The 12,082-nt window shown below is 42.3% G+C and overlaps 3 protein-coding genes across 21 annotated transcripts in view; 2 read left to right on the forward strand and 1 right to left on the reverse strand.

Moving 5' to 3' along the window:
• The window catches only part of LOC142563932 (alpha-scruin-like), a 60,176-nt gene extending 58,164 nt beyond the window's left edge, over positions 1-2,012 (forward strand). For all 6 annotated transcript variants that reach the window (XM_075674662.1, XM_075674681.1, XM_075674690.1 and 3 more), the window contains 3 exons: positions 1,122-1,313; positions 1,407-1,624; positions 1,681-2,012. In XM_075674662.1, the coding sequence (XP_075530777.1) occupies positions 1,122-1,313; positions 1,407-1,624; positions 1,681-1,898 (628 nt within the window). In that variant the 3' untranslated portion in view covers positions 1,899-2,012. The remainder of the gene's footprint in view (positions 1-1,121; positions 1,314-1,406; positions 1,625-1,680) is intronic.
• Positions 2,013-4,888: 2,876 nt separating this feature from the next.
• On the reverse strand, positions 4,889-9,379 carry LOC142564028 (trafficking protein particle complex subunit 2-like protein). 2 transcript variants are annotated; one of them, XM_075674849.1, is made up of 4 exons: positions 9,026-9,379; positions 5,232-5,492; positions 5,070-5,149; positions 4,889-4,988 (listed from the first exon to the last, which is right to left on the reverse strand). In XM_075674849.1, the coding sequence occupies exons 1-4, from the start codon at positions 9,056-9,058 to the stop codon at positions 4,946-4,948; spliced, it is 417 nt and encodes a 138-aa protein (XP_075530964.1). In that variant the 5' UTR covers positions 9,059-9,379; the 3' UTR covers positions 4,889-4,945. The 2 variants fall into 2 exon arrangements, with proteins under 2 accessions (XP_075530964.1, XP_075530954.1); XM_075674839.1 differs by lacking the exon at positions 9,026-9,379 and adding an exon at positions 8,554-8,703.
• A 72-nt stretch (positions 9,380-9,451) lies between these two features.
• LOC142563960 (ankyrin repeat and SAM domain-containing protein 6-like) overlaps positions 9,452-12,082 on the forward strand; it is a 33,487-nt gene continuing 30,856 nt past the window's right edge. For 7 of the 13 annotated variants that reach the window (XM_075674716.1, XM_075674740.1, XM_075674723.1 and 4 more), the window contains exons 1-3: positions 9,749-10,004; positions 10,079-10,306; positions 10,706-10,915. In XM_075674716.1, coding sequence (XP_075530831.1) covers positions 9,929-10,004; positions 10,079-10,306; positions 10,706-10,915 — 514 coding nt within the window. In that variant the 5' untranslated portion in view covers positions 9,749-9,928. Of the gene's footprint in view, positions 9,534-9,732; positions 10,005-10,078; positions 10,307-10,705; positions 10,916-12,082 lie in introns of those variants that run through there. The other 6 variants (XM_075674810.1, XM_075674801.1, XM_075674729.1 and 3 more) reach the window with 5 other exon arrangements.

Raw genomic sequence — 12,082 nt, forward strand, 5'->3', positions numbered from 1 at the left:
ACATAGGTGAGTGGTGCATGACAAATCACAATGCTCATTGAACAAATTTTTTTAAACTTATAATCAATCACTTTGAGCACATGCTACAGCTCAACTGCAATTTAGGCCAAGTAATAACTAAGTCACAGTCATTTAACAGAAAGGCTGAGGCTGGCACCAGTGTCAGTAACTGTTCTCAAAACGTACCGCAAAACCCGCTGGCATTCCAGTTATATTCACAGTGCATGAAGGAAAGCTTTGGAAAACCATTAACTGGGATACCAACATAGTTTGCAGTACATTTTGGATGCAGATACCTTGAAACTAGTGCTAGTATCAGGGCTTATGCAAAATGTACTTGGAAACCTGAAAATTGCAATTTGTCATGCAAGTGATGACCACCTCTTCAGGAAGTCCACCAAGAGGTGATACTGAGCTATCTGCTACAGGTGACTCAAAACTTACAAGGACTCACCTTGCCACCTGGAATTTTTAACATGCTTTGAAATATCCACGTGGCTGTTTTTTACACTTTGCCACAATGGTAAGAAAATAACAGCATCACACATAGATTCAGTAACTATATGTTGACAATATTCTGAAGAGAAAAAAAAAGCCAAACTTCTTGCCATTACTGTGAAGATTCGGCCAGTAAAAATATTCATTTAAAAAGGGGAAAGCATAGTGCTCAATTCCTCAACACTTCCACTCTATCAAACATTTTGATGTTTCATATTCCAGCTTTTTCTATTGCACTGAGCCCCGGTTACAGCACGGGCCAGTGCAGCGTGAAAAAAACATGATGTTACATCAAATGAACACAGCAAACATGTTCTGTGTGGTTGCAACAGGCCTTCACAAACTGAACCATACATGCACCAGTGGCCTGCATTTGTTGGTTTAAAACTTGGGCTCGGCATTTAATGCACAGAAGAATTGACCATATTATTAGGGTAACATAATAAATACCAAGGAAGCTATTTATTTGCTTGCTGCACAGGATCAAATGGAGGGAAATAAGACAATAACATCGATACTAGAGGTCATGGTTGACACAAACCAAGGGTAACTACAGAGCTCTGGGAAAGGTCATTGACATAGATATCGTTTTATATCGGCTTAAACATTTTTTTTATTCACAGACTACTTTCTTCTGTTGAAGAGTATGACTTGAAGAAGAATGAATGGAAGCAGCTAAACTCAATGCCAGAGCCAAGAATGGGCATGGCTGCAGTGGTCAAGGAAGGATGCATATGGCTTTTAGGAGGAATGTCTGAGAGGCCCAATGGCCCGGCTGTTTCTGAAGTTCTTCTGTACTCACTACAGCATGACAGGCAATTTTTTCTTTTTTTGTATTTAATGCCTTTCTATGCTCTAGTCTCATATTTTTTTGTCCATGCATAAAGGGTCTACTTTATTTCTAACAGCTGGGCTCAAGGTATACCACTCAGGCTACCTCGAGCCTTTTCATCTGCAACTCTCATCAATGGCAAAATCTGGCTCTGTGGAGGCTGCAGAACAGCTGATGTTGAAGAGGAGCACCCTGTAAGCATGAACTCTATTGATGTCGGCTCCAAGCACTCAGAATGGAAAAAAACCTGCAAGCTTGCAGTGGCCAGGCATAGTGCTTCTACTGCAACCATAGGTAAGAAATTGCCACTATACTATCCATAGACTGAAAAGTGCCTATTTGCTTTACAGGTTCATGCATATTCATCATGGGCGGCATCAACAGCCAAGAATGGGGTGTACTCTCCAAGAACACATTGATTGTTACCGACCGAAATGCTATATTATCACCGAACCCAATGCCTCAAGCAGTTGCTGGACACACTGCTGTCACTGTGTTGCCTTCTGCTAGCCAGCATCCAATTTCCAGCATCAAGTGGAGCAGCGCCATATTTGAAAGGCTGACATAATGCCTGCTTCTAGAATTTAAAAAAAAAAACTTTCTTGCAAAACATTTTGCATTCAGATGGAAACCTTAGAATGTTGAGTGTTCAGAGTTCAGTCTCATAAAAACAAACCTGTGGGCAGCACATTTTTGTTCTCTCTTCATTTACCACCACAATGGTGAGCCTCTTGATAAACCACTCTCCAGTCATTATCCCACTGACTGTAGTCGGGTGTCCGACAAGAACTCGTCTGGCCAGCAAACATACTGGTGCCAAAAATATAAAAAGAACATGACGATTGGGCCCCGTATGGGTCCCTTGATCACAGTGAAGATGTAAGCATGGGCGCACAACTATTTATGGCGGAGGTGGCGCAGCGTGCAGGTGCATATCTCTGGAAGATTACCCCGCATCCTGTTTATCATGCGTCTAGTTGACTGAATGTAGTAAGATATTAAAAGCAAACAGGCAGATAAGTGTTTCTCAGTTACGATGATGGCTGCGGAGCCCAGCCAATGCTGGACTCCACATTGTGGGTGATTTGCACACCACAGCACTTAAAAATTCTTGCAAGGGTTTCGCTTGTTTCCACCATGAAACGGCAAAAGAAACAGTGAAGCTTGCAACGGTACCTTACATAGTGGGAACAAGCGAAGCCCTTGCAAGAATTTTTGAAGGGCCCCTCACCAGGAATACTTTGTTTAGCGCAAAAAGACAGACACAAGAAAGACGACAGGACAAGGCGCACCAACTAGTCCGCCAACGCATTGTGCTGAGCCCCTCACCAGGTCTGGCCACTTTGAGCTGACAAGCGCAGAGCATACAATGCACGCTAACAATCGTGTTGGCAAAGAATTGCATCGCTACATGCCGCGGAAAGATCTGAAATTTTAATTGGGACGCCTTTTCCCTTTCCCTCGCGGCGACTGCGCTCCAAGCCAGACGGGAATGTACTCGTGTGCCTGCGCCTACGTACTCGTATCCGCAGTGTGACGTCGCTCGTGGTGACACGAGACTTCGAGAATTATTCAAGGCAACATCTGTTAGTTCTGTGATCTGTAGCTTGAATTGACGAACTGAATTTTAGAGAAATAATAAAACACACAAACAGAATGTCTGTGTGTTTTTTGTTTTACTTCACACCGAAGCAAGAGAGATGTACTTCCGCTTCATCTGCTTGTTCCCACAGTCATGCGGTCATGTGCACAGGTACCGAAACTATGCCATTTTCTACAGTGTTCCAGCACGTGATCATGATCTGCGATCTGCTTGTTCTGCCTCAGTATTCGTGTAGCACTGAATTATACTGCTAGTCATCTGTCCTTCTGCACAGCACACAAAATTGTGCCATTGCAATCACAACAGCTCGTGCGCAATGCCGACAGCAGAAGTGCACAGTGCCGAAAAAAGAAAAGCGAGGAGCAAAAAAGAAAAAAGAAAAACCGGAGGCGGCGCTCATGACATACGTCACATGATCCTCAAGGTCTAGTATGGGAGAACACAAGGAAGGAATTCCGCTTGCGGAGGCTAGATGGGGCGAGTGGAGAGTGTGTCTCGCTTGGCAGTGGAGCCCACCTGCTGAAATCATGGGTTTGCGGTACTGAAATATTTCTATCTTGGCTATTAATGAGCCGATTTGAAAATGTTTTACGGCAGAACGCTCCCTAGAGGACACGTGACAACTTCCAGCGTATCACCGAAATTTGCTAAGGAGCCTGGTGAGGGGCCCTTTAAGGGCTACGGTGTGCAAATTGCCCACATGCCTTTCCGAAAACTTAACCAACAGCTGGTTCATGCAAAAGACCCTTTGAAGCACATGGACTACCCAGGAGTGATCTACAGATACCATGCAAGGAGTGTGACGTGTTGTACATCACATCTGCCAGAGCAGAAATTTTAAATGGTGCTTTAAACAACACATGAATGACGTTGCCAAGGGCCACACAGCCGTGAACCCCCCGGCGGACCATCGTGAACTAACCGGACACAGCATTGCCTGGCACTCGGCAGCCATCATCGCAACCGAGAAACACCTGTCTGCCCGTTTGCTTTTAGAATCTTACTACATTCAATCAACTAGATGCACTATAAACAGGATGCAGGATAATCTTCCCAAGATGTACACCTGCACGCTGTGCCACCTCAGCCATAAATAGTCGCGCGCCCATGCTTATATTTTCATTATGACCAAGGGACCCGTACGAGGCATGAAACGTCATGTTCTTTATTTTTCTTTTATTCTTGGCGAGTGCACATTTTTTTGGCACCACCCCCATTGGCTGTGTGTCAAATGACCTAAAATGCAAGACTTGTACTATAAGCATACATAAGTCTCAATGCATACACTTCACCAATTGAAATGCTATATTATCACCATGCCCAATGCCTCAATTAGTTGCTGTACACACCTCTATCACTGTGTTGCCCTCTACTAGTTGTAATTCAAGCTACGTCATAAAGTGAAGTGACGCCATATTTGAAGAGCTTGCTTAACCCTTTCAGGTGCCGATTAAATGTTCATTGAAAAGTTCGTTTCGCCACTTTTCTTGTATTCTTTAACGAGTTTTGTCAGGTTAGCAGAATGCGGACTCCTTGCAAAAACTGACTACAGGAACATAAAATTTGAGAACAACTATTTCATGTCTGGCAGGCTTGAAAAGTGCCTATCCAGCCACTTGAAAATAAAGCCAGGAGCAAAAAATTGAGGAACAATGAAAGAAGAGAACTCACCACATCTGACATACTGACACTGCGAAAAACACCGAAACTTCTACCTTCTCAATAGTTTTACTAAAAACATTCCGCACATGTTATTCAAACTTGCAGCACTATTGCCATCGGAAGTGTTTCGATATGTAATACATTTGAAATATTACTTTCACCGATGCTATTGCTCTTGGTGCAATATCTTGGTGTGCACACTTGTGCACACAGCACCTGAAAGGGTTAGTGCCTACTTGCAGCCAAAGCAAGCAAGTACTGTATGTTCTGATGTTCACACTCATAAAACACTCTTGGGATCATATCTTTATTCTTGTTTCATTTACCAGAAAGGTGAACCTCTTGATAAGTCACTCTCCAGTCATTATTCCATTGACTGTGCTGTCAAATGACCTACAATGAAGGTTATACAATAAATGTGTTAACACAAACCTCCTCGAAATGAAATAAATAAATGTAATAGATACAACTGACCTGGACACTATCTGATCACCAGGAACATAGAAGGGATTGCAAACAACATCACAGTACGAAGCATGAAGTTTGTGAAACATCTGCAACAATTTAATTTTGTTTGCATGCTGTGCATTTTCAATGAATGAAACATGAAAGATGACAGTGCACCACTGTACCTACCTGCCGGATTTCATTGTCACGTAGAGTTGTACGTGAAGTTTCCACAATTACAATGAACTTGGTTTTAGTGTTTGTCACATATCCATAAACTTTATAGTCCTCTGTGGGGTACAGCAGTCCCAAGTACAGCTCCCGAACGTCTCCAGAACTCTTGTTCCCAGGTGATATCTTTTCTTCAACAACATCCAATGATGTGTGTATAGTATATAGAAATTTGAGTTCATTGCACGGTGTCACAGTCTTTACAAAAAGTGGAGAATTCTGGAAAAAGAGATATACCCAAAATTAATTCTGTGCCCCACCAGGAAGTGAAGTAAGGCAGGGTAATTCTAATAACAGATTTAACTCTTCATGGCAAAACAGTTCTGCGCAAGCCCACAAGGTGGAGACATGTTCCTGAGAGGGAAAAAATTGCCATCCACCTGACTGTAGCTTCTCTTTCTGAGAAAACCGTATCGGTTTCCTTTGTAAGTTTATGCTACAGTCGGGTGGATGACAATATTCTTTCCATTTCATAAATTCCTTATGTATTTCTTAAATTTGTTAATTTGCTGTCTTAGCATTCAAGTATTACATGATATTGTCTATTTGAAAAACAATGAAACACACAGAACAGAAAGACATCGACATACACAACTGCTTATACTGCACTAAAGTCATTCAAATGGATACTTAGGTATGCAGCTAGTGCATACCCGAGGCATACCCGAGTCATAGATAATGCTTTTTCAGCTCTGCTGTTATTACAATAGCAGAGGCAGCCACTGTGACTGCTTTTCCATTGTCATATCTTGTCCTGCGCCTCAGATTTCCACTAACAACTCTAGCTCAAAGCCGTCTCTCCAGTTTGAACGCCTGCAGCAATCAGATGTTACCTCCCTCTCACCCGTTTTCTTTTTTGTGTTTCTGCTTTGCTGTGCATTCTTGTTTACCATGTTCTTTTATTTCGTGCAAAATAGTCGGTTGTGAGGCCTCACAAGTGTCTAATCAAAATGACTGGTGTCAAATCTTTTTAACAGCGTCTACTCATCATAAATCTACTTCTCCTTTGGTATTCCCATGATTGGTTTTTAGGGGTGTGTGAATATTTGAAATTTTCAAATAACGGATTAAATAATGTCCTATTTGATATGGTCTTCAAGTTGAATAGTCAATATCCCTAAATGTGAATATATTTTTAACACTTTTAAGAATGGTAACTGTGCGTAATCAAACATAAAATTGGTGGAAAAGTACGACAAATTTCATCCCCAGAGGTATAGTACAGGCATAAGACATGTGAAATTAAATAGTAGAGCAGCAGGCTCTGCCACTTAGGGAGCCATACTTTGCCGGCTATACAGAGATCATTGCATTCTCCAAAGAGTCCTGTGTATAGAAACAAGTTGGTGTATGCTAACACTCGTAGCACATTTACGAATTCTAGGATGTGATCAGCGTTTTACATAAATTGTGAAAACAGCTGTTCATTAAAACTATTTGAAACATATTTGAAAAGTATTCTATATTCCATTCGACTCACTTCTGGCGCTATTAGGTTCGTATTCAATTAGGTCTAAAAAATTACTATTCACACACCCTCGTTGGTTTCTCTCCAGAACTTTTCTTTACTTGCCCTTAGTAGTGTACAGATATGAAGAACACACAGACAGACAAATGGAGTGCATAGGTATTTGCTAACAGAGGTATAGATCGTATTTGAGCACATGCTGTGTTTATATTATGTTAAAATATTTTAAGTGCCTGAGCGTATTACCGGTCACTTGATCTCAAAGGTACTTTCTCCCATATTCTATTGCTCTTTGTAATTATATAAATACATAATTCCAGTCCAAAATAAACCACTTGTTAGTTTGTGCTCCAATCCTGTGTTCCTTGTTCAATACTGAGCAAGGTGAAATAAATGAAATGAAATAGCAGAAAAAGAATTAACAGCAACAAATCATTTTCCATCACCCTGTTGATCTCCAGAACTTGTATTGAATTTCATTATCAGATCAAAATAAAGCAAATTACAAAGAAAGTACCGACACTTGTACACCTGTCTTCCATCACAGCAAACTTAAGATGTAGATTAAGAGAATTTTCAATCAAGGGATGCGGAATGCAAGCTTCTAATGCCCCCTATTCTAAACCTACTTTACCTTAGCACGATCGCAGTAAGCTCCAAAAGGGCAACAATGAAAATTGCAGGACTGGAGTCCTAGTAGTAAGCCACAAGGCTGCAACTCCTCTCTAATGCAAAATGTGAAAATTTATCCTTTTTTTTATACATTGCAAATTAAATGAATAGAACAGGTTGGTTGATTAGACTAAAAATAAGGTTAGACATATTAACCAACACCACACCCTAATGTAAATGTGTTTCATCACCATGGCCAAGCTTTAGAGCCTGCTTGGCAAACTAAATGGCTGGCTATCAGATGCTCTTGTGTAAATATGATTCCTGTTATTAAATGAGATAACATAACATGAAGGCATGCTACTAATGCTACATGTTTTGTCTAGAGTAACACATCCCAGAGGTCAGAACTTCTGGAATAAATCAGCTGTGTGTTACTACTTTTAGCTTGAACATTCCTGTTTTGCTATAACTGATATCAACGTACAGAACAAAAGGCTGGGAGCCAATTCAACTTTATTTGCAAGTGGCATGTACATATTAACATGCCAGGTTATGAAACAATATTACAACAAAATAATTGCACTCCTCACAGCTATGTCGATCAACATATGAGGTGGATGGAAAGTGGAGGCAGACTTCACATAAGACTTCACAGCAAGATAAGAATGAATACTGGAGGAAGCCTACAGGAAAAAGTATGAAAAGCATTAAAAGATCGTTGACATGCGTGAAGCCCAATGACTCCAGAAGAACTTCAGTTTGGCCTAGTCGGTGTTTACTGCATATCATATTGACCGCAAATAAACATAGGGGCCGTGGAAGAGAACACAAAAACGACACGGGCGGTCACGACACGACCACCCGTGTCGTTTTTGTGTTCTCTTCCGCTGTCCCCGTCTTTATTTGCGGTCGATATGATATGCAGCTCAATGACTATTTATTGTAATATAGCTCGAGATTTCTTTCCTAGTGTTCTCATGCTAATGGGCCAATGAGCGCTTCTGGAGATACGCAAGGGTCTTAATTTTTCGGAAAGAATGACGCTATGCGAACTACGGAGTGCGCCCCTGTCGGAAATGGCTGGGTGCACGACGATGCAGCGCAGCGGTGAAACTTTAGCATGGAGATTAAGGTTGGTGTTTGGTTGGGTTGGGTTAGGTTAGGTTAGGTTAAAAACGAAATAGAACGAAATATTACTGAAGCTCCCAGATTGGATGCGCGAATTAAGAAGGTCCAAACCAGACTCGGAATTCCCGGGGAGTGTACGTTTCGATTGCCAAAGAACTGTACGGCTGACGCCGTGCGGCACCTGCACGTCGTGCACCCAGGCATTCCCGGCAGGGGCGCACTCTGCAGTGCGCATCACCCTTTCAGAAAATTAATTTTCTCGATTACAAGGTACAGCGGAACGGTCATGAAAACGAGAGTTGATCGGGGACACGAAACCGAAGCTCAGCATTTAACGGTGGGAGCGAGCCGGAATCAGACGCAGTACTGTTACGCACATATTTTGTAAGATTTAAAGGCGCGTTGATCACTGCTGTAAGTATTCGGGCATCGCATCGCCTCGACGCTAGGAAACGTGACACAGATTGACTAGAAAGTGACTAACAACCGGACCTTAGTGCTCGTTGGTGCCTCAAGGATGAAAAACGAAGTGGGCGTTTACCTCTTTGCCGATCACAGCCACAGCAACAGCCATAGCACTTTTCTTGAAACACTTCGTATGCCCGATTTCAACTCGGCTTGAGACGCGCTTCTGTGCCGGATCTTTTAACCGGGCTGCCCACGCTTCTTTATACTCGTTAAACGTAATGCATCGTGTCAGTATAAACACAGGTATGAAGACCTAAAAGGTGCAGCTGCGAGTTCACCGCAGCGCCACAATAGACAGCACGGTTAGCGCGGTGAAACGCAGCAGCATGCAAACGATGCAAGCACTCCCTACATTGAAAAAATGAGTCGGGACCACGGTTCGTTTTTTGTTGTATGACTATTCTAGGCACTATACTATGACGGCACTCCGAAACTAGCCTATAGAGATGCCATAGAGAAAGATGAGTAGCCGATAGCCGAGCCGGGCGAGCATGCAAGTAACCCATGTGCTCACCACGCAAAACTGTTGCGGCTTGCAATGTTACGACGCTCAGTAAAAGCAGCAGATCTGTACCACAGTGGTCTGTACATTACTAGAAGTCCCTGACCTGTTGTAACGTGTATACTATGGTACTCCCATGTGCACCCCAAGTCACGCAACTCCCCTTCAACACATGACGGCTTCGTCGAAGTATCGAAAACTACTCTCGAAGGCCATTCTTTTGCCTACCGCTGACGCAGGAAGCGATGATAGGCGCCGAAAGAACGTCATTATGGTCGTGCTTGGAACAGAGCTGGCACTAGCGCAGCCAGATCGAAGCCCAGCCAAACAAACGCGGCAAATACGCCTCCCACTTTTTCGTGAAACTAGACTTGTAAAACCAGGCAAAACTATATTGCTAAAATGTGTAGATGCAAAGTTGGAGGAAAAGCGTCTTCATGACTTATTTTTCACAGTGACTGCTTTGACAAATCAATGGAGAAAGTAAATACATTTTTGTCTCTTTGTCTGGAAAACGAATTAACGGAAGTATGTAATTTATTGACAAATGGTCAGTGCTTTTTCTCTAGTGTCAGTTGTGTAGATTTTTTCGCTTCTTAAAGAGAAAGTTTTTTACTATTGCAGGTATTCCAGTTGACGCTCAGGATGCAGAAGGCACAACGGGGTTGCAAATTGCAGCTACGAATGGGTACAAAAAGTTGGCCGAACACCTTGTGGAGCAAGGCGCCGATGTTAACCTCACGAACAACTGTGGTTGGACACCGCTTATGCATGCTGCGCAGCATGGTCAGGTGTCTGTAGTAACGCTGCTATTAAATTACGGTGCGACTGTAAATGCCACCAGCCTCTTAGGTTAGTACTGGAATTTTTTTTTAATTATATGCTTTGCTTGTGCTATCCAGTCAGTCATGTAACTATGAAATCGCAGCTTTACTACGAAGATTTCGGCTTTCTAGACGTAATTCACTGCATGTATATCTGTAGAAAGTAAGCTGATGTTATTAACTAGTTGTCCAGATTTAGCACAACCACTTGCTGATATTTTGGCATGGGGTACGGGATGAGGTACGCTAAGTCCTAATTCAAGCTGCATGTCACTTTGATGCATAAAGCCGTGGCACACAATACCTGATTTGTTTGTTTGTTTTTTGCACAAACACAAAAAAGGAGTTGATAGGGTTGAAAGAGGCAGTGGTGCCAGCAGCCATCACAGCTGTGTGTCACTGTGCATTCTTATATTTCTCTGAACAGGGGCTGGTGCACTAACATTGGCTGCAGCTGGTGGTCACCACTCAACCGTCTGCCTCCTCCTGGAAGCAGGAACAGACATTGCAACCAGTGCTGGCCATTCTGGCCCAAGACTCGCCCCTTTAGCTGCTGCTGCTATCAATGGACATGTCTCAATCGTTGGTGTCCTTCTTCAGAGGGGTACTTCCGTCAACCAGGTGCTTCTAGCAACTGGTAAATGACCTCACTGCAGTTACAAAGCCTTCATGTTTTTATTTATCTTCAGAAGCAAGCCGACATATGAGAGGTGTGAGCAGATAATTGATGAAAAGGCCTTGACACCAGATTGATGTCTACATGTTTTGCGTAGTGCTAAAGCAAATGCTTGTCAGTTTGGTCCAGGACTGGAATACGAAAGCTAAACTGCAAGCATAAATAGGTGGAGTCCAATACAGATGGGGCGTTTTGTCACCAATAATTTCTTGCGCCAATAGGCCACACACAATCATTGCACATGCAGAGCCTCGTCATGGTCGGAACAGCACATTATGGTCTTATGGACAGCTCTTAATAAGAAAGCTGCTGAATTCCTGAGATTCTGAGTCCCTTAACTCTAGTACTGCAAACAACAGTTATGCGTAAAGCCCGGCTATGACTCTGCTTATATCCTATTGTCCAGTAGCAACCGCCTTCTTTTTTCATGGTCTCATACTGCACTGATAGCAAGAGCCGGTGTGCAGCTTATTTTTACTCGTCTCGTGGCATCACACTCACTTTGCTGGAGCCTTTTCTACCTGCTTTGCATTGTTTTGAGCAGCCCAGGTAATCTGTTGAACTGACAGACCCGTTTAGCCCATTTTTCTAGCTTATTCTAGCTTATTCAGTAGTTTCAAATTTTGAAGTTCTATATACTTTGTTGGTTTTGTTTCCATTCGAAAAATCTGCTTTTTTTATTTTTTCTGGAAGAACATTCACCAACTTTTTTTTGGTAAATATTTTTTTTCATGTGACGCTTAGTTTTCTTTCTTTTTCCTTTATTTTTAGTGAATATCTTGTTTATTAATAGTCCATGGTTAAATGTGCTGTATGAGTGCAAATCTTGCTATTAAATACTGTAGTTGCATCCTATACACAACTAAATTTTCGAGCAGCAGTTTTTAGCAAGGGTACAACGCCATGTGGTGACTATTCAGGGATTAAGAGTGTGCATTTGATAATCAAGAACAAATAGAATTATACTTAGTTTGTAACATTGTGCATTTACAGAGCTCCAATGGATAACACACAAGAATTATAAAGTAGATATGACCCCACATTACCGTCAGTCAACTTTCCCAGTTCTTCACCACAGTGGCTGCAATGTGAAGACTGCTAGGGCTTGTGTCAAGGCCCCCTGAACCC

This window comes from Dermacentor variabilis, chromosome 1 (genome assembly GCF_050947875.1).
Source record: "Dermacentor variabilis isolate Ectoservices chromosome 1, ASM5094787v1, whole genome shotgun sequence".
In the NCBI taxonomy this organism is placed as follows: Eukaryota; Metazoa; Arthropoda; class Arachnida; order Ixodida; family Ixodidae; genus Dermacentor; species Dermacentor variabilis.